A 23,033-nucleotide genomic window follows, 5' to 3' on the forward strand; every position below is an offset into this window, starting at 1 on the left:
CTGGCAATATAGTTTCAGTTTAGTTTTTTCTTGAAGGTTTTAGTTTTTATTTAGTTTCAGCCTACTAATTATCTTTCACTGCTTAATTTGGTTTTAAATGACTATAATGCCTCAGGCGGCTCTGAGCTGTGCGTTGTTTGCTCTGTAGTCGTTCTCAAGTGTTTTTCAATAATGTTCCCATTTGAATAGTTTTTTTAAGCCATGTACCCCCTACGGGCGCGAATAAGTTTTGGTAGAAAAAAAAAAGTCTATATAAAGAGGAACAATACGTAAGTCAGCGATAGATTTACTAAACAGCAGCCTTGTATGTAGAAAATATTTAAATGCTGATGGAAAAAGGAGACAAAACTTTAAAAATGACAAAACCTTGGAAAAAGACGGTAGAAAGAAGGAAGTAAGGCAAGAATAGGTTGAAAATACTAATAAAAACACAGTAGAAAGAAGGACAAAAGTAACAACAAAAGAGTTACAACTTAGAAAGAAAAAAGGAAGGAAGAAAGACAAGAATAGGTCAAAACAAACGACAACACCTTCAAAAAAAGGAGACAAACTTCAAAAAACAGCAACAAAAACTTTGAAAAAAAACAACAAAAAAGCCAGTAGAAGTAACTACAGCCTTGTAACTGAAAAACATTTAGCAAAAAATGTCCCGTACCCCCTGCAGTCCTCCAGAGTACCCCTAGGGGGACACGTACCCCCTGCAGTCCTCTAAAGTACCCCTAGGGGGACACGTACCCCCTGCAGTCCTCTAAAGTACCCCTAGGGGGACACGTACCCCCTGCAGTCCTCCAGAGTACCCCTAGGGGGACACGTACTCCTAGGGGGACACGTACCCCCTGCAGTCCTCTAAAGTACCCCTAGGGGGACACGTACCCCCTGCAGTCCTCCAGAGTACCCCTAGAGGTACACGTACCTCCGTTTGAGAAACACTGGTCTACAGACTGCTCGTGTGTGTGCAGAGGTCGTGTCCTGTGGTTGTGCTTGCAGCACTTCCTCATACAACCGCACAAGTTCATTGTTCACTGAACGTGATGGCAAAAACAGACGTGGATGCTGTCTTCAGTGTGAATATTTCCATTTTAATCCCATTCCCTCTCTTTTCCTTTCCTCTGTCTGGTTTAGATTTATCTTTGGACCACTGATGTGGATATGATGCAACTCTCCTCTGCTGTTTGAAACGTTCAGGGCTAAACTAAGTTTATGTGGCTTTTAAAAAAAAACACCTGAGCTCTGATTAGAAGCATTTGTCGGCTATAAACAAGCTTTTGAACACAAACAGCAGGATAAATCAACGAGGCTACATGTGTCAAAGGGAGCAGTCTGGGAAAGCGTTTACGAGAACATACTTCAGTCGACAAACAGGAACTAAAGACCACCGCATTCTTGTTTGAAAGTTCCTCAAATCTTCTAAAATACTTTGTAAAACGTATTCGGATGTGCTTGCCAAAATATAGCATGTGAACAAAGTGCCAAAATAGCTCAAGGTTTTCTCTGAGAAAAGCACATTCAGTACAAACATCACGTGTGGTTTTTACTGCTCAGGGACGGACAGATTCTGGTAACAACAGCATCACGTTTTACCGTTAATCTTAGATATTGTTACAGATGTTTTTCACTTTTTCCAGTTGCAGAGCTACAAATTATACAGCTTTCAATTTATTTCAGTGTAGTCTGGTTTTCATTTTCCACCTCTGTGAGTTGATGTGAAACTGGATGGTTAGATATATCAGACAGACAGGAAAGACTCTGACTCCAGTGTCGCTGCCTCATATAAAAAGCAGAAGTTGTTTTTTGAAGTACTGTACTTGAGTACAATTTGACATACGTGTAATTGAATATTTTTTATTTTATGCTACTTTATACTTCCAACAAATCACCTCGACTACACCTCAGAGGGAAATATTGTTCTTATATATTTCTTTATATTTAAGTATCTAAAATTGGCTGGAACACTGGAACTCGTGCTTTTTATATTTTATTTTGATGTACGTTTCTACTACTGTCGGCATGTAAATGTATTGATAAATTCATTCTTGACATTGCGAACTTCAGTTGTGAAAACAATCTCAACTCTATAACTGCTGAACGGACATTTGACTGAGATTATTTTGTCAAATCAACTCTGAAACTCTGAAACTAGTCTCGCCTTGCCAGACCTTCCTCCACAGCGCTGCGGAGGAAGGTCTGGCGAGTCCACACTGTGTTTTTTTATATGGTAGAAAAACATGTTCTGGTTCATTGGCATTTCTTTAAACCAATCACAATCATCTTGGGAGGGGCTAAGCTCCTGAAAGAGCCGCTGCTAAATAGCCTCGGGGAGGAACTTGTTTTAGTGGAACGTGTACGTTCAAAAGTAGTTTTAGTCGTGCAACAGAAAACTCAGATTGGACAGATAGTCTAGCTAGCTGTCTGGATTTACCCTGCAGAGATCTGAGGAGCAGTTAACCATAGTCCTCAGAAATCCACCGGAGGTTAGAACGCCAACACAAAAGAAGAGGACGGGGACGGACATCCGGCCAAAATGAGGGACATCCGGCGGTATTTCCAGCGTCACCGGAGCAATCCTGGAAGTGGAACATTGGAGCTATAGACTAAAAAATTCCCTAAAAACTGAGCAAACTCCCATCTGCTGAGGAAGACTATGTGGAAGAATCAAATGCTACAAATGTACCTTCAAGTGAGATTGTTTGTCAACATGCAACACCATCTTAAATACACACACACGGTCAAAAGTTTGGGGTCACTTAGAAATTACCATTCCAGACAGAATACCAGCTGAGATCAGTTGCATTGTTTTTTTTAATCAGGGCAGCAGTTTTCAGATGTGCTTACATAATTGCAAAAGGGTTCTCGACTGTTGTAGAAAGAAGTGTCTGATCTTTAATGCCATATCTACATTCTCCATTATCAGCAACCATTCATCCAATGGTCCAGAGGCCCATTCTGTTTACTAATCTGATATCATTTTAAAAGGCTAAGTGAGAAAACATTGGAGAACCCTTTTGCAATTATGTAAGCACATAATGTAATCTGAAAACTGCTGCCATAGTTTAAAAAAACAATGCAACTGATCTCAGCTGGTATTCTGTCTATAATGGAGCGGAATGGACATTTCTAAGTGACCCCAAACTTTTGACCGGTAGTGTATGTCCGTTTATCCTTTGACAGATCTATCACAGCTAGTCCAAAACCATTTAATATAACTTTTGTTAGCTATTTAATTTTAAGAAGAATCAATCAAGTCCCGAACACGTTACACCTTTTCCCCGTTTCACAGTTGTAAACAAACAGTCTAAATGGCCCCAAGTAGATTTCCTGTTGCAGTGGATGTGAATGACATCAACTGACAGTAAGTTAACACGGGCCAGGCTGTTGCCTAGCAATAGAATTCCATTGAAAAAGGTCTATAGTGTGCCAAAAGATGAGACCACTATGAAATGTGTGATAAGTTAGTTTTATTGCAAACTTAAGTCATATTAACTCTTCCGACACATCAAATACAAACAAATAACGAAAGGTTAAAATTAAACCAATGATTTCAGAGTGCTGCAGGACCGAGTCCTAAAACCTGGAGATGAGTTGTTGCTCTTCCAGTCCCCTCGTCTCAAAGTCAGTGGGTTTTTGGTTAGATGTCTGAAATAAAGTCTGTGGTTAACACAAGCTTTATTGAGATCCTGAAGCCGTTACGTGTCTTAGTAAGACTGGCTAAATCATAATACAGAGGTTGTTGGGACATTAAAACGGCATCACGGAAACCCGTCTACTCACTAGTCCGCCTTCACAGCCTCGTGTTTACTCTCATGCTCCTGCAGACTATTTAAAGGTGCTCTAAGCGATGTTGGGTGACGGCGCTTCTTGTTGATGTTCGAAGTATTGTCAAACAAAACGGAGGCTAGCTCGCCCCTCCCTCCTCCTCATCCCCCTCCCCCTCCCTTCCACGCACTAACCCCCCAACCCCAAAAATCCTTCTGGTTGGTTATTGGCTGGAACACTTATGTTTGGTGGTGCAGGTAGGCACAGTTTGTTTTTGTTCCCGTTTGTGGACCCTGGGCTGTCTGCAGAGACCGCGTTTTTTTTTTTTTTTTACAGTGTGTTCAGGGGACAGGCAGCTAGCCAGTCCTTCCAGAAAAATGCAGAGTTTTTTTGTGATTGTTGCGGGCAAAGATCCTTGATTATGCGTCACGTTTTCTTAAAAAATGCGATGGAATATGTGGGATATTTATGCAATTTTATGCGATGAAATTGCGGGAACTTGCAAAAACTGCGGTTTCATCGTGGCTTCATCGCGGGGTTTGCAGCTTTTCGATGATGTTCACGTCACGTAATTACGTCACTTCATAACGTTCCCATGGCAACGGGGAGAAATGGCTGTTCTTGTGTGAAGTAAACGCAACATTGTTCAACTTTCTGCTAAGATATATGTGACTTTTTTGCAACGAAAATGCGGGGATTATGAAATCATGCGAGCCCTGCATATTTTGCGCGGAAATCGGCAATTTATGTGCCGAAAGTGCAGCGTATTTGAAAAAATGCTGATTATGCATTGAATTATGCGATCGCATAATCACGTTTTTTCTGGAGGGACTGGCTAGCAGATAGTGAGGAGATGTTTGCTGTATTTGACAACGAAATGTAGCCTAAAAAAAACCACGTGACATCACTTAGAGCACCTTTAAGGCTCCTGTAAAAGTACACAAAATCAAATGAGAAGTTGGGAGCTTAAGGCTCCTGTAAAAGTACACAAAATCAAATGAGAAGTTGGGAGCTTAAGGCTCCTGTAAAAGTACACAAAATCAAATGAGAAGTTGGGAGCTTAAGGCTCCTGTAAAAGTACACAAAATCAAATGAGAAGTTGGGAGCTTAAGGCTCCTGTAAAAGTACACAAAATCAAATGAGAAGTTGGGAGCTTAAGGCTCCTGTAAAAGTACACAAAATCAAATGAGAAGTTGGGAGCTTAGTGGTGGTAAAGTTGTAGTCATGCGATTGTGATGTTTGTTTAAAGCCAATCGTTTACTTCAGGCAATTCCATTTGCGCTCGAATAGTCCTTTGTGAAGATTTTGCTGAACTAAACGTGTAAGTATCAAACTTTTGTTTGCCACTGAGCTTTGTTTTCTGTACTAACCCAAAGAAAAAGAAAGATGGCGGTTTCGTCGAGGGATCCAGGGCGATGCTAACTTAAGTCGACAAATATTCGTCGTCACTGCAGCACTCTTTTAGCAAAAAAACAGAAAAATTTAAAAAAAGCTTACAAAGTTTGTGAACTACATGCAGAAACATATTACTGTGATACACAATTTCCCCTTTTTGAAAAGCTGAACTTGTTCGTCTGACTGGAGAGGAGACGCAGAGAGGCCGACTTGATTCCTGAGCAGGCTGCTGCAGCGCCGCCACCGCGTACCCTCGCACACGAGAGCTCACAGTGGCGACAAAATCAGATTCAATTAAATGACTCGTCAGAAAAAGCAGCCAAACTCTCCGCCCCAGCTCGGACTCTCGTGTCTCCCGCTCCTCTGGTGCGAGCCGGACCGCCTTCACTCCTCGGCCGGAGTGCTCATCTTGACCAGGCTGTTCTTGTCGAACCTGAAGAGCCTCCAGCCCTCCTCCTGAGAGAGGTCCTCGGCGCCGCGCCGCTTGTAGAACTGGACGGACGGCTCGTTGTTCTCCGCGACCACGAACATCATGCCGGTGCAGCGCGTCTTCATCGCCAGCTGGAAGACAGACCAGAGTCACAGTCAATTTTTGTACTTCCATTAAAAAGTTTAGGAATTCACTAGTAAGTTTGAGCATGGTTTAGATTTTAACATTTCCAGAGATGGGAAGTAACGAAGTACAAATACTTCGTTACTGTACTCAAGTAGATTGTTCTGATATTTTTACTTTACTATATTTTTTTGTGGCGACTTTTTACTTTTACTCCTTACATTTTAACATGAATATCGGTACTTTCTACTCCTTACATTTTACAAAATTGGCTCGTTACTTTAGTTTTGTACAAGAGGTCGTCATGACGGAGAATAGCACAGACACGCACCTCACCGCGAGCGGGCGCGCGCGGCACACGGAGCAAAAAGAAAAAGAGACTAGCTGTCCGGAGGATAATTAGTTGAGATAGTGTGTGTGCGTCCTTAAGAACTGTAAGTCGTATAACTTATGTTGTCAGTTCATTTAAGCCTGTTGTTGTATTGGTCTATAGTTCTTGCAAATTTAAAGTAAGTTAGCTAGTGATTTTGTTGTTTGTGTTCTTCACCTGTTACCTAGGTTGCACGTTGCTTGATCTTAATAAAGCATCAAAAGAGAGAAGTTGTCTCCGTCCGTGTTTTAACAGACACACCTGGGGCGAAGTTGGAAACCAGAATCAGATTTAAATACAGTCCTAATCTAGTCCTCACTAACAAGTTTCAAATAATTTCACTGGAGTTACCGTTATTTTCGCGTCATCAATACCACATTAATCTAATTGGATGGGAATATACTGTACGTTGCACTTGACCCACCACTACAAGACGACTTGACAGATTCGGCGGCATTCTGCATTCATTCACGGCAAATCATTGCGGCTTGATGGTGGTAACGTTAGCACATAGTATGGATGGCGACATGATTGAAAATGAAGAAATCGGCAGACAAGCAGCAAGACATCCTTGGCCTTATCTGAGAGAGATGTTTGAGATAGTAGGCATCAAGAATGACTCCTGGCCAATGTGCTGCGCAACTCTTAAAGTATGGGGAACTTCTTAATTAATGTCCGTTTAGTAATTCATATTTTATCCTTTATTTTCTTTCCAGAAGCCATATTTGAGCACACACCCGTACATGTAGATTCCTTTAAATGTTAAGGGGAAGATTAAAAAAAGAGAAACTGGATCTGTGAATTCTCACAGAATCACAACTGAATTCATAAATAGCTACTCAGTCAGAATCTTATTAACCTGGAGTCCCAGTCTCTGTCACAATAATCATATATGTGATGTTTTAGGCATATTGGCAGACATCCATTTAAAATGTAGGCAATGGCATATAAAGAGCCTTTTCTCCATGTCCACTGAAGTTTCTCAGCTTGCGCTCTAGTAACATTTGTGTGGTCCAGGTAGCTTTGCATAAAAAAAATGGTTGTCATTCGCAAAGCTACTTTTACTTTTATACTTTAAGTAAATTTCCAAGCCTGTACTTTGTTACTTTTAGTTGAGTAAATAAGTTAAATCAGTACTTCTACTTTTACCAGAGTATTTTTTAACACAAGTATCTGTACTTCTGCTTGAGTACGGGAAGTGAGTACTTTTGCCATCTCTGAACATTTCTGATTCCAATTCGGGTTGTTATCGATTCTCCATTTCTATTCTTTGAGGGGTGGAGTTGAAACGGGTCACATGAAGGGGTGGGAATCAGAGGCCTCACGATTAGGGTTGGGTACCGAAACCTTAGGGTTGGGTACCGAAACCTGGTTCCACTATGGAACCGGTTTCTACGCAACTGGTAGGAATCGGACCGGATTAGAACGCAAATTTCGGCTCCTCATTTCGGTTCATGTGTCGACTGAAATATTTTCCCTCGGTCGCTCCGAAACTGACGTAAAAATATCACACTTTCTCTGTAGTCTACCGTTAGCTAGCTACCGTAAATGTAGGCTACTTTTAAAATGCCATATTTTCCCTCTGGGCTCACCAAAACGGACGTAAAAGCATATTAACCATTCACTGCACGTGATCGCTAGTAAACATATCACATCTTTGATGTCATGTTTCAGTTTTTCACGAATCGGTTTAGGAATCGGAATCGTTCTAAAAGTACCGGTTCGGCATCGGAATCATAAAAATCCAAACGGTACCCAACCCTACTCACGATACTACTGCGATTTTAAACATATTGCAATATATTGCAATTTATTACCTTTTTTCCCCCCCAACTTCAAATTTTTCCCCAATTTCAAATGATGTCCCCAAAAGGAAACGTTAACATCTGTTTGATCTAAAAAGATAAATTTCTCCGTTTCTTCATCTCACTTCAATTTTATTGCTGCAAAATGGGATTGTCAAGCAGACAAACACGTATATAATAATAGATCCATACTCGGCGTCTGTGTATCGATACAGGAAAATATTAGGGGTGGGAATCACCAGAGGTCTCACGATACGATATCATCACGATACTTATGTCACAATACAATATTATTGCGATTTTAAACATATTGCGATATATTGCAATTTATTACCTTTCCCCCCCCCAACTTCAAAGTTTCCCCAATTTCAAATGATGTCTCCAAAAGAAAACCGACAAACTGACCAACACATATATAATAAAAGATCGATTCTTGGCGTCTGTGGATCGATAAAGTATTGCCACGAAAAATATCGCGATACTATGCCGTATCGATTTCTTCCCCCACCCCTAGAAAATATTGCGATTTGTCATTATTTCTATCTAGATTTTAAGATGTAATCTATTTGCAGCATTAGGTATTGGGTGTTTGTAGTCACATGCTTATTTCACAAATTAGAGGAAAGTTGTATTTTGATTCAATGGACATTTACAGTTTTACCAGGTTTTCTTCAACGTAAAATAAAGCCACACTAGAGCGCCGCTTACTGTGCTCCACGGCTGCAACACGACGAGTGCCTGGCTGCTACCAAAACCTGCGCATGTTAAATTTGGAACAGATGATCGGATTTGAAACCAAATCTTCCAAAAGAAATGAAAACAATTCCAAGTTGGAACCGGTTCTCGATGCCCAAACCTATTCACAACAGACAGATTTTAAAAAGTGAGGCCAAGTTATGACTTTCAGTCTCTACCGTAGTACGGCCCAAGCTCCAAAAACACTACCACGAGAAGTGCTGAACCGCTTTCCAACTGGAGGGATTTTTGCAGTTCCTAGAACATAACGTTCCTAGAAGCCTTTTTTTTTTTCCTGTTCCGACTGGACCAATTTGGGAATTATTAAGTCCCTCTTGGCCGCAGTTCCTGTAACTCTTTCAGCTCCTACTTCAGGGCAGAGGCTTTTCACTTTTCCCTTTTCAGCATAGTGGTGGTTAGATGGCTGTGTTATAATAACAAAAGGTCAGTTCCTATGGCCACTTGGCCAGTGTGAATGCAAATGGGAAAACCGGTTTTGGGGGAGAGTAGTTAGTAGAACTGTTTAGAAATGGACTGTTCCTATAACTACGTTCCTGTAACTACTTGGTCGGAAAGAGCCTCTTTCCGACCAAGTAGTTACAGGAACGTAGTTTTGATGAGAGCAGCGACTCAAAGGTCTGGAATCGGGCGAACAGCGGCCCCATTTTGTTATTCACTCTGTTCTAACGCCGAACTTTGCTTTGTGAAACATACTCACATCACTGATGTGGCGCAGGAGCTCCGAACCGATGCCCAGTCCTGGGAAGAGAAAAGAGAGAAGTCATTCAAGAAGCAGCTCATTAAAGAGGTGGACTGGACTAGATGAACTGTGTGTGTGTGTGTGTGTGTGTGTGTGTGTGTGTGTGTGTGTGTGTGTTTTACCTCTGTACTGATCCATCACGTAGAACTCCTCCAGGTAGAGCTGTTTGCCGACCCAGGGGTCATAAGTGAAGTAGTACATGACAAAACCGACCACCTTCGGATCTGCAGAGACACAGTGAGGAAACGGTTGAGTATCCCGCTGCTGCATGTACTATTATACATTTATATTGTTTTATTATACTTTCATACAGAGCTGCAAAGATTCAACAATTCATAGATTAACCACCAACTATTTTGAAATCATTTTTTATGAAAAAAAGCTTGTTAAATGTGACTATCTTCTAGTTTCTTCTCTCCTCTGTGACAGTAAACTGAAGATCTTTGAGTTGTGGACAAAACAAGACATTTGAGGACGTCATCTTGGACTTTTGGGAAACACGGATCCTCATATTTTACCATTTTATAGACCAAACAACTAAAATAATCGTTAGTTGCAGCCCTACAACCACACCTAACTTATAAAGTTTTTTTAAAATCCATCCCCTTCCTCTTTAGCCTACTTCTTGTGTGGCTTTGGTGTGAGTTCCCCCACCAGACAAAGTCTTGTGTGATTACTGAGAATGTGCTCAAGGTAGAAAGTTACGTATATACACAAAAAAAAAGTTTTTTTTGCTTTACTTCTGCTTTGTGTTTTGTCAAGAACATCCGCCTGTTAACACTGAGCAGAGTTGTGAAGTAAAAGAATAATTGTCTGGCTTTTAACAAGGATCTGTAATGGGAAGAAATATTTTTTTAACCATTTAAACAGGTAGTCTCATTGAGATCTGGATCTCTTTTTCCAAGAGAGATGTGTAAAAAAAAAAAAGGAAAAAAATCATATATAGCACACAAACTTACATTTTCACACTTATGTTTTTGCAATCATACCTGTGAATGCTTTTCTTAAGTACAACCTTTTAAAATACTCAAGTGAGATAAGAGAATGTAGCTTCATACATTTCACACCAAGCATGCAAACATGAGATCGGAATCTGAGCTGGTTTACAGAAAAGAGCGAGCACCTGCAGCCGGGCTCCAACGGGCGGCAGTTTCGATGTTTATCTGTAGTTGTTTTACAAAAACAGGAAGCAGTGCAGGCCGTATGGTGTTTAGGTTAACACCGCCGATCTGTGCAGTTGGCGGAAGCAACACCGCCATAAGATCAAACTTAGACGTGTTACTCTGGGAGGTGAGATCATTAAAGAAACTCTGATGTCAGCTTGCTAAATGTGAATATTGTTCTGGTTTCTTCTCTCCTCTGTGACAGTAAACTGAATATCTTTGAGTTGTGGACAAGACATTTGAGGACATCATCTTGGGCTTTTTGGGAAACACTGATCCTCATTCTTCTCCATTTTCTGACATTTTAGAGACTCGACAACTAATCCATTAACTGATAATGAATTGAATTGTTTGCGGCAGCCTTAGAAGCTGTAGAAACATACAGAATGATATCCAGATAGTATATAAGCACTACATATGCCTTTAAATAAGACATTTAACATTTAACAGTGGAGAAGAATCATAATACGTTACGTTTACACCTTTGCTATTGGAATGAACTGCAACAGCTTTCTGTCCACTGAGCGACTTTAAAGTTTTACTGGCTTATGTTTCTGATAATATTGGTGGTTGTTTTAATTATTTTTATATATATTATATCAAGAAAATTCTCCACACACTTATCCACTATGAACGTAATCGTTAGCTGCCGCCCTAAACTCATGTTTCATCCTTTTCTAAATTACAATAACTGCATGTCCCAGTTTATTTTGTGCCCTTTATCATACATTGAATTTAGGCGTGCAGCGATCCAGTATTAAGATCGGATATCGGTCCCGAAAATAGCTGGATCGGAGATCGGAAAAATGAACAGATCCACGGGCCGATCCAGTTTTGTTAGTTTTTTTCCCCTCTGTCTCACGTGCGTCGCATGCTGGAAGAGTTGAGTGTACAAATAAATAAGAATTCAATACATTCCATCTATGTTATTTTGTCTTAGTTAGGAAAGTCTGGTGCCTTTAGTCTCTTCCACATGGTGGAAGGTATACAGTGTATTATTAATTCAACAACGGTATCGGATCAGTATCGACAGATACACAAAGCCCAGGCATCGGTATCGGGACTGAAAAAGTCAGATCGGTGCATCCCTAATTGAATTCAAATGGTTAAGTTGAAAACTTAAACTTCACTATACGCTGGATACTTAACCCCTGTGTTGTCTTTCCCGTCGACCGTGCAACTTTTTGTTTTTCTGGGTCAAAATTTAAATTAAAAAAAAACTTTAAGTCTTATTTTTCGACACTTTTCAGAAGTTTTTGTAATTTCTCTCCTCGTGTTTTCCCCCCTACTTTATAAAAGCTTTTTCCTAACAATTTTTTTTTCTCCAAATGCTGTAAAACTGAATAAAACACCCAGATTCAATGCAAGTAGTGAACTGATCATGTTTTTTTACATGTGAAGAGTGTTGTATGGAACCATCCACGCTATTTGTTTTTGACAATTTGGTTGAAAGAATCCCAAATTTCTGATATAGAAACTTTATGAAAATGGGTCAACTTTGACCCGAGGACAACAAGGAGGCTTAAAGACTTACAACTATAATTCATGAACAACGTGCCAGTCACGTAATCTGGTAACGTGTTTGAGTCACTTGCTCTTGAACGGTTTCCCAGTGAGGTAACCTGAGGTGACTCCTGAGAGTTGTGTCCATTTTGTTTTTGAGGAGGAGGAGGAGGAGGTGTGCTGGCTCTTACCGTCACTGCTGGTCTCTCCTTGGATTTCAGCGATGATGCAATGGTAAAACGGGGTGTCACCAAATCCATCCTCAAGGAGTTCTGCAGGAAAAAAAAAAACCTTTAAGCACAATACAAAGAATTCTTCACATTATGTGTATTTAGACAGATTGATCCTCCGAGGACGAATGACGCACTGGCGCGTCCAAACAATGTTTGACTCAACTCCTAGTCCAAAAGCGATATTATAAAATTGCATTTCAGACATTTATTTACTATATTAATCATACTGTATATAACGTAAGACTTTGAAAACATAAGGTTGGTTTTCAAAAGAGATTTTGGAGGACTTTCAAAAAGCCAACATCAACATTTCAGCGTCATTTTTTTTTATTTTTAATTATTAAACCTTTATTTATTCAGGGAGGGTTCACTGAGAGGAAGCCTCTCTTTTGCAGGAACGCCCTGATCACATTCACACAGTTCCACATTCATACCTGGAAGCTGCCCAGTACGACCACAGTCTGATCTGCTGCCACTGAGCAGCTCCACTGGAGCGGTTGGGGGTTAAGAGCCTTGCTCAAGGGCACCTCAGTGGTGGTGATGAGGGAGACAAACGCTGCTCTTTCACTTTCCCCAACCAGATTTTATCCTGTCGGTCTGGGGATTGAACCGATGACCTCCCGGTCACAAGCTCGATTCTATAACCGTTATGCCACCACTGCCCTAAATTGTCGCTCTAGAAAACGTAGTGTTCTGGACATTTAGATATGAAAACGCAAGGGGATCAGTTTTATGCAAATACTTTTAAAAAAAAGTTACATTTAAGAAGATATGTTGAAAATGAACTCACCTTTTTCAGTCAGTGTCACCTGGTGCTCCATCTCTTCGTATTTGGCGAGCTCCTGGGAACAAAAGAAGGAAACATGTTCTGATTGGTTGATGCACCCAAATAAAACGGAGTTTCTTTAGCCGAAACAAATCTGTATTTGAGAGTTTAAAACATCAGATCCAACCTTCATTATTCGATATAAATACATAACATAAACAACCCTTGAAACTGCTTTTGAAAGAACTGTAACAATATGTACAGAGAGGGACATTTTACACTTGGGGAATAAACTTTTCAGTGCTTCCTGGTGGACAAACCATAGAATGACGACCCTGTTATTTAAACTTCCTTTTAATATTTATAAGCAGTGTTATCTAGTAGAGCTGGGCGATATGGAGAAACTCAAATATCCCAATATTTTTGAAGAAATACCTCGATATCGAAGCGATATTGTAGGGTTGACATTTGGTGCTTTTCACAAAATATGCACACGATGAAATCAATTATGTTGATATAATAACTATATGTGGGTAAAGGCAAATAATGGAACAGCTAGAACAGTCTGGTGTGTTCAGAAAATTGCATCATTGTTGGTGTAATGCTCCTTGATCATGTTCACAAATTCACAGTTTTGAAGTTTTAAGGGACGGAATTACTGGAATTGTTGGGTCTTTGTAAATTATAGAGTGTGGTCTAGACCTACTTTAAGTGTCCTGAGATAACTGTTGTTATGATTTGATACTATAAATACAATTGAATTAATGCAGCCTTTAAAACCAGGAAAAGACAACACTTATGTCATATCAGGATATTACGACATTCAAAATTTAAGACGATATGTAGCCTCCTATATCAATATCGATATAATGCCCAGCCATATTATTTAGCGTTCATTAACTGCTTAGTTACGGATGCTTCAACAGGAAGATTCATAGTTGTTGAGCCACTAAACCTGTAGTGATATCCGCATACAGCTACTCATCAGCTGACATATATGCGGATACCTTTAGATCCATATATCGGCTTGGTTGATTCATCAATCCCACTCCAATTGACAAAACATTTCATTTGATAACGGATTGTTCTTTGCAGGCAATTTATAGACGATAAAAATGCAAACAATGAACTGCCCCCAGCTTCTTAAATATGATTATTTCCTGCTTTTCTCTTGTTCAGACAATTTTAATTGAATATATTTGCTTTTGGACTGTTGGTCGAACTAAACAATGGATTTAAAAAGGAGTCATCTTGTGAGTGTGAAGGGTATTTTTTCTGATATTTTACAGACTGGATTACTCGAAACGATCGTGGTAATACTGATTAGTTACGGCCTTAATTTAGTTGCGCTATTCGCTTAAGATCTGTAGTTATATAACGGTAATAACGGTTCCTTAGCATCAACCTTGGTAAGAACATAAGCTGAAGGTAAGACCATATGACCATATTTGGAAAACCGGCACTTAAACCGGATATGACTCGCCTGGCTTGTACACAAAGACCACCGACACACTAATCTCACACTCGGACATCCACCGGACATTTTCCACCGACCACTTTGTCACCAACAGACGGGTGATTCATCACGTATAAGGCGTCGCCTGACTTTATATGTCGTGTTACAAGACAGTTAATGGAAATAATATCATTTTAATGACCGCAGTTGTGGTTCTCGGCCTACCTTCACCAGTCGTAATATATCAGACACGTCCCTGGGTTCAGCTTTTCGTAATTTATAGTCCATTTTCTTCTTTTACTCTTTTTTCCTCTCGTTAGAAGTCCTCTGTATGTGAAGTGAAAGATTAGAAGTTTCTTCATTCGCTTCAGAGTGGCCTTTTCCCCACAGTCAGCCTCTGGTCCGGACGCGTTTGTTGAGACAAGATCATCCAGTAGTTATCACCCTCGGCTGGGTCGCTGCCGTTCATCTGAAGTCTCCTTTGTTTACCTCGCGCTCTTTATACCCGGTTCGTGCTGGAACGCGGTTGGTCCCTTCCCACAGCTCTCACATTTCTGACCAATCAGCGGCACCCTCTCTGACCTTTTCTCAGCCAATCGGGGCACACGGAATTTTTACTTTAACGTCTGTTTTCCTTCTGTCACATTGATGGGCGTGGTTTTATCTAGCAGGGTTTACATTACATGAATGCTAAACAACAAATGTTACCCCGAATTGCAAAGCTTTTTAAAGTGAATTCAAGGAATTAAAAAAAGCAACAAAACTGTCATACTATACCGGGAACTTTTGGAAGAGTAATGTATTTTGTTTTGTCTCTTATTGTAATTTTATATAATTGTTTATTCATCCCCTTCTACGTACATGTTTTGTTATTAGCACTTATTAGTTTGCTATTTATTTAAAGTCATATTATTGTTTCTCTGGATCATTTTTTTCACTATGTGTCTGAAATGTTTTTCACAGAATTGGTTCCTTCGAGTTGCACATATTCTCTGATATTCGTGTTACTGTGAAGTTTTGCACATTCCCTGCTTAATATTTTGCACATCCCTGCACATAACTGTCCAGCTCTTTATTTTATAATGTTATTTTCTCATATTTTTATTGTCAGTTGTCCTATATTATTTATGTTTCTTGACTGTCGCGTTATTGCATCAAAACACCAAGGCAAATTCCTTGTATGTGTAAACCTACTGTGCATTGTAGTGGAGTAGAAGTAGAAAGTGGCATGAAAATAAATAACTGAAGTAAAGTACAAGTATCTTAAATTTGTACTTAAGTTTTGCATGTTTACTTGACTTGAGCTGTAAAAAAGTTAGCAGCAAAATAAGTATTGCAGAAGGTTCTATGCTGGACTGAAAACACTACTGCATATACTTTAAAGTGTATTAAAACCCTGTAACAGTATATAATCAGTTACATATCAACCATACTAGTAACACAAGTGGAATTTTCCACCACTCACAGAGGTCAGGTTAACTGAGGTTAGGCTATATATCACTGTTACAACCCTGAGCAATGCTGGTAAACATGCAAGCCCCACACTTAAAGTGGTACTCCAACAGCTCTTAGCTGCTTAGCCCCTTTCCAGTGGCTCCTTGTGGCTTTAGAAAAAAAAATGTATATGGAAATGAATAACAGTTCTTTTTTTTTTAACTGCTACGCCCTGTTATGCCCTGCTATGCCCTGCTACGCCCTGTTATGCCCTGCTACGCCCTGTTATGTCCTGCTATGCCCTGCTATGCCCTGCAGTGCCCTGCTACGCCCTGTTATGCCCTGCTACGCCCTGTTATGTCCTGCTATGCCCTGCTATGCCCTGCAGTGCCCTGTTATGTCCTGCTATGCCCTGCTATGCCCTGCAGTGCCCTGCTACGCCCTGTTATGTCCTGCTACGCCCTGCAGTGCCCTGCTATGCCATGAACTACTACAACTACTTTTTCCTCGCCACTGTTGCACTAAATGCTTGCTCTTGGGGGAATTACTGGAATTATTGGGTCTTTGAGTGTGGTCTAGAACTACTATATATCTGTAAAGTGTCTTGAGATAACTCTTGTTATCATTTCATACTATAAATAAAATTGAATTGAATTGAATTAACATTTGAGCTTTTTAGTTAGCATTGCTGTAGGCCTACAGTGATGCTTACATTCCCCATTTAGGCTGCATAACATTTCAGAGAGAACATTTAGGATAGTGGTGTTGGAACTGCTGCAGAAAGTAGGTACTTTTTTAAGTAGCCTACTTTCCCCATTAGTGTAAACATTCAATCTTGCAAACCGTTTATATGACATTTTTCAAATGCCGCCAGCCTGAACAGGGGCGTCGGACTAGGGGGAAAAAGGGGACTGAGTACTAGAGTTTAGATTCTCGGCCCGAGCCCGAGCCAGACCGGACCTCGGGTCGGGCTCGGGCCGTTATTTTCCGCCACATCCTCAGGCCAGGCCGGGCCCGGGCCGGACCCTTGATCTTGCAATTTTTTTTTTTTTTATCCATTACCTTATTATCCTATTTGGGTGGGGGTGTCACTGCCCGATGTGAGTCGAGTGCAGATGTGAGTCGCGCATGCGTCACTTTGCGACAAGTAGCCTACAAGATGCTAACGGCATTTTGAGCTAACGCACAGTCTATGAGCTAACGTTAGCAATCAAACAATCATAGATAGCTAAAACGTTTTTGAAATGACTGCTGCTGCTGGCTACAAGTTAGCAATCAAACACAATAAAGGCTGTCACTTAATGCCGTTTTGAGCTAACGTTAGCAATCAAACAGTCATAGATAGCCAAAACGTTTTTGAAATGACTGCTAGCTAAAAGTTAGCAATCAAATACAACAAAGGCTGTCACTTGAATGGCATTTTGAGCTAACGTTAGCAACCAAACAGTCATAGATAGCTACAACGTTTTTGAAATGATTACCATCTTCTGTTATTGTATGTAAAGAGAAACGTTTATTATTTTATAGATTTCACAAATTTCAGTATGACACGTTATGCCGTAAACAGTTTTAATCTGAGCATGCGCGACTCACATCTGCACTCGACTCACATCGGGCAGTGACAGGGAGAAAGCTATGCCATAATCAGACATATTATAAATATATATATAGGCTATATAAAAGTAACAAATGTGTACAAAAGTTAGGCTGCAGTTACAAAATGCAGCACTTCATGCGCGGAGTCTCCTCCTCTCGCACGCATCACACCGGGAGCTTGAAGATGTAAAGAAAAAAAGAAAAACAGGAGAATTACCTTTGAGCAAGTGTGGAGGAAAGTCGGAGGTATGGAAGCAGTTTAAACAAGTCGTGGGCAGTGACAACAATATGTTGTTCATTGTTTCCTTTTTTTTTTACGTTTCTTCATTCTGGATCCATTTGCGATCCGTTCCATTCTAAACTAACAGCAGTTTACAGCTTCGTCCTTGTTGTATTATTCTAAACAGATTTCTGCAGTTCAAACAACTCTGAATTGTAGTTGAGAACGTCAGTTATAACGGCCCACGTATTAAAAAATTGTCGGGTTTAAATAGGGCTCGGCCTCATAATTACAGTTAATGTGTCGGGCCGGGCTCGGACGCAACGTGCTCGGGCTTGGGTAGGGTCGGGCTTGATTTTTTGGGCCGATCTAAGCTCTACTGAGTACCCAGGGCCCTCATGTGAGGAGGGCCCAAAAAGATGCTAGAATGAATAGCTGTGGATGCGGGGAGGGGCCCATAGGAAATGCCTTTCTACAGGGTTCAGAATTTTGTGCTACGCCCCTGACCCTGAACATCTCACAAGCCCACTCCTGGATTGACGGCAGCCCTTCATTCTTCCATCCTCTTAAAATAATCTGTCTGGCTGTCATTAAACTAGTCTGGACCCAGCTGCTTACGTGCTTGTCTACCCCGCTTAGGATTGACCCATCTCCCTGAACAAATGGCTCTTTTCATAGTAAAGGTTGCTGACTCCTGATCTAACCAGAAGTGCAAGGTAATCTACAGAAAACCTACAGAAATCTACAGAAAAAGAATAAATGTAGGATGTGGAATAAACAGTAAGGGGGTAGATATGAATATGCTAAGATGTGTAAAATATGAATGTGTGCAGCAGTTGCAGTGGGCAAAACAGTGTACAGTGTAGTGCAGGTATAAGTACAAGTATGGCATTAGTAAATCATTATAGAGAATAAACAGAAATAGTACAAAAGAGGTTGAGGGATTCGGTTAGTCACTTCTTTTATTTGATCATAAATCATATCTGTGGAGTCCTTTAGGGAACTTCTTTGACGTGACAGAAATAAATATTTCCACTGAATATAGACTCTGATCCACAGGCAAGGATGCCTTTATATACGTATATTTAGTTTTATTATGTAGCCTACGTGAACTATCAGTTTATTTTTAGTTATCTATGTTTGTTTTTTTTATTTATTTTTGTCAATATAAGCCTAGCTGTTTTGAATCTGTTGATATTGTTTTTGATAAATGCTAACTCAATAGTGCTTGTAGAAACGATCATGTACAGAGAAAGGTAATGAGAAGAGGCTGACAAGCTGCACCTAGTCTGGTACGTAGCGTCTTGCGTCATCACGCAGTGGGCGTGGCCAAACACCAACACGGAAGCCGTTCCTGTGGTCCTGACTTGCCCTGGCACCGCAGTACCCTCAAGAGGAAAACCGGTGATTTTGTCCCTTTCTACCGAGCTCACCGGCTTTATCTGGACCCCTGACCTTGTAACGGAGACATCCGGGACACTACAATGCTCTCACCGAGGTCAGTGGGATTAAAAACGTGTCTCAAAGTTCTGTTGGTGATGCTGCTGCATGGACTTTGCTAACATCTGTTAGCATATTTATAAGCCAGCTAATTCATGTTAGGAATGCTAAGCAGTCTGGGAAACCTGTGGCAATGGTGTTTTTGGTCAGAGCTGTTGCTGTGGCTTCTTAACATTAAAAATGAAGGAATAAGCTCCACCTGGGGATAGATACCAGGCCCAAACAGGGTGGGGATACGTCGTAGACAAAAAGGGTGTGTCATGTTATAACACTGTGTAAAAGAAGAAACCCAGGGCCGTTGATACTGTGGGGGCCGTGTATCATCCGATCATTTGTTTTTCTTTTTTCACATATGAAAACGAAAAAACGAGAAAACAACTTCCTTTTTCCGTTTTTCCGTTTTTTTTTAGAAAAACGAAAAAAACGAAATTATGACTTGATTTTTGGTTTTCCCGTTCTTGCACAGAAATCAGAAAAACCACTTGATATTCCGATGTTCCCCTGTGGGTGGTGCTAAATCTGATTGGCAGGATATGCATTCATTGTTTTTCAAATTAAGAGTTTACCCACACTGTATTTGTTACCCTGTAAAATTAATAGTCTATATGCATGCTTTTTGTCACCCAATTATTGGGCTTAACTCACTGAAAAAATCTATTGAAATAGCCTAAATGTAAACATGTTCACACATTGACAGACAAAAGGCACGATCTGTTTTTGTAGGAGAGGGGAAGACCCATCTCATCGTTTAATCCTGTTGTGTTCAAAGTCATGTTAAACCATTTTTTGTTCCCAGTCAAAAATAGATAGTACTTTAGTCCTGCTATATACATACATATATAGCTATATACTCCGCTATGTTGCGTTAGCATACAGCTACATAATAATTATACTAGAGTATGCTAACGTTAGATTGTAGTGGAACGAAGCAGCACTTTCTAAGGTCAAAAAACGCAGATAAAGGGTTCTGAACCAAACACTACACAATGGGATATGTTTCAGCAGGAATGTGACCCGGAATTGGGGAGAATTTAACAGCAGTGGCAGCTAAGATGACATGTTTACTGCCGTTAGCATGTAGCTACTACAGTGTTTACTGCCGTTAGCATGTAGCTACTATAGTGTTTACTGCCGTTAGCACGTAGCTACTATAGTGTTTACTGCCGTACAAATCGCTCAGGGACTGAGCCCTGTTCCACGCGAGCCCAACACAGTCCAACTTTTTCCTGAATGCAGATACTTTATCATGTACCAAAAAGACATGGCACTCCTTTCCATAGATCATTTTATTATTTTTTTAAATATTTCCCTGCTTTTTTTCACGCCTACTACTCTAACCTTTTCTCAGAGTCTCTCTCTTTTTCCAAAGTGACAGATAAAATCTCTTACTTTTGACCCAAACAGGTGTTACTTTATGTGAATGTATACATTTTTAAATGGTTTCTTAAAAATGTCCTTGGTAACTTTGGCCCAAAGTAATCTGTGATAAACAGTATACTATGTTTCATCTGATTATTTATTATCGTCAAAATAATCCAGCATTTATGTTTTTCTAGTACTCGATCGAATTCAAGATGTATAAGCTCAGATCAATGAGGCATACAGGCCATAAATAACAAATATACAAAAAAATTGTATTATTCATAAGAATTTAAGTTAATAAAAACACCTAAAACAAAGAATTAATGTATTATTTAAATTTGTATGATGAGTATTAATGGAACGGTCATTTTGTCAGTCATGACAGACTGAGAAAGTAATTTGTCCCCAGGGCCATACAACTCTACAATGCTTCACTAAAGAGAAGAGGAGAGAGAGACTTCTTTGCATAGTCTGTCTGCCTCTCCTCCCTCTCCACCACTTCCACTACCTCCTATAATAACAGTTATGTACTGACTGTCCACTGGCCCACTGTATACTGTTTACACTGTTTATACTGTTTATACTGTTTACACTGTTAACTGGCTATATTAGCCCATATATGCACAATCCCTCCCTCCCTCCACCCGCCAGCCTGGACTGAGGTCTAACATAACTTAATACTTGAACAATGGCTGTAACACTATTACTTCAAACCTCTAATATTGACTTTTGATCTCTTATATTGTCCATATTTAATGCTGGTCTCTAGACTTTATCCTTGCACTATTGGACCTATTTGCACTACCACCATGACGCACAATCTCATACTGAATCACAGGGTCAGTCTCTGCCCTCTCACTGCAAGTGTCTCATGCTTATACATCCCTTAGTACATTCATGTGGATTTTTTATTGGATTTTTTTTATTTTTTTATTTATTTAGTATTTAGTATGTTTTCTTTTATTGTCCATTCATGTGAATTTGCTTTTTTTTTATGATCCTGTTTATGATGTATGTGTATGTTGTGTGTGATGTCTTAAGCTATTGGGACTATTGGGTCTATCTATCTATTTTTGACTGGGAACAAAAAAATGGTTTAACATGACTTTGAACACAACAGGATTAAACGATGAGATGGGTCTTCCCCTCTCCTACAAAAACAGATCGTGCCTTTTGTCTGTCAATGCGTGAACATGTTTATATTTAGGCTATTTCAATAGATTTTTTCAGTGAGTTAAGCCAAATAATTGGGTGACAAAAAGCATGCATATAGACTATTAATTTTACAGGGTAACAAATACAGTGTGGGTAAACTCTTAATTTGAAAAACAATGAATGCATATCCTGCCAATCAGATTTAGCACCACCCACAGGGGAACATCGGAATATCAAGTGGTTTTTCTGATTTCTGTGCAAGAACGGGAAAACCAAAAATCGTTTTTTCGTTTTCATATGTGAAAAGAAAAACAAATGATCGGATGATACACGGACCGATATGCATTCATTGTTTTTCAAATTAAGATTTTACCCACACTGTATTTGTTAACCTGTAAAATTAATAGTCTATATGTAAAATTAATAGTCTATATGCATGCTTTTTGTCACCCAATTATTTGGCTTAACTCACTGAAAAAATCTATTGAAATAGCCTAAATATAACTACCCTGACCCATGTTCATTGACAGACAAAAGGCACGATCTGTTTTTGTAGGAGAGGGGAAGACCCATCTCATAGTTTAATCCTGTTGTGTTCAAAGTCATGTTAAACCATTTTTTGTTCCCAGTCAAAAATAGACAGACAGACAGACAGACAGACAGACAGACAGACAGACAGACAGATAGACACGTTATTGATCCCCAAGGGGAAATTCAAGGTCCCAATAGCTTAAGACATCACACACAACATACACATACATCATAAACAGGATCATAAAAAAAAAGCAAATTCACATGAATGGACAATAAAAGAAAACATACTAAATACTAAATAAATAAAAAAATAAAAAAAATCCACATGAATGTACTAAGGGATGTATAAGCATGAGACACTTGCAGTGAGAGGGCAGAGACTGACCCTGTGATTCAGTATGAGATTGTGCGTCATGGTGGTAGTGCAAATAGGTCCAATAGTGCAAGGATAAAGTCTAGAGACCAGCATTAAATATGGACAATATAAGAGATCAAAAGTCAATATTAGAGGTTTGAAGTAATAGTGTTACAGCCATTGTTCAAGTATTAAGTTATGTTAGACCTCAGTCCAGGCTGGCGGGTGGAGGGAGGGAGGGATTGTGCATATATGGGCTAATATAGCCAGTTAACAGTGTAAACAGTATAAACAGTATAAACAGTGTAAACAGTATACAGTGGGCCAGTGGACAGTCAGTACATAACTGTTATTATAGGAGGTAGTGGAAGTGGTGGAGAGGGAG

The 23,033-nt window shown here is 39.9% G+C and overlaps 1 protein-coding gene across 1 annotated transcript; it reads right to left on the minus strand.

The window, feature by feature from the left end:
- Positions 1–5,216: 5,216 nt before the first annotated feature.
- LOC116040049 (diamine acetyltransferase 1-like) lies at positions 5,217–14,986 on the minus strand. The gene is made up of 6 exons (XM_031285280.2): positions 14,718–14,986; positions 13,061–13,112; positions 12,229–12,309; positions 9,494–9,595; positions 9,330–9,370; positions 5,217–5,709 (listed from the first exon to the last, which is right to left on the minus strand). The coding sequence occupies exons 1-6, from the start codon at positions 14,778–14,780 to the stop codon at positions 5,533–5,535; spliced, it is 516 nt and encodes a 171-aa protein (XP_031141140.1). The 5' UTR covers positions 14,781–14,986; the 3' UTR covers positions 5,217–5,532.
- Between the last annotated feature and the right edge of the window lie 8,047 nt (positions 14,987–23,033).

This window comes from Sander lucioperca, chromosome 14 (assembly GCF_008315115.2).
Source record: "Sander lucioperca isolate FBNREF2018 chromosome 14, SLUC_FBN_1.2, whole genome shotgun sequence".
NCBI lineage: Eukaryota > Metazoa > Chordata > Actinopteri > Perciformes > Percidae > Sander > Sander lucioperca.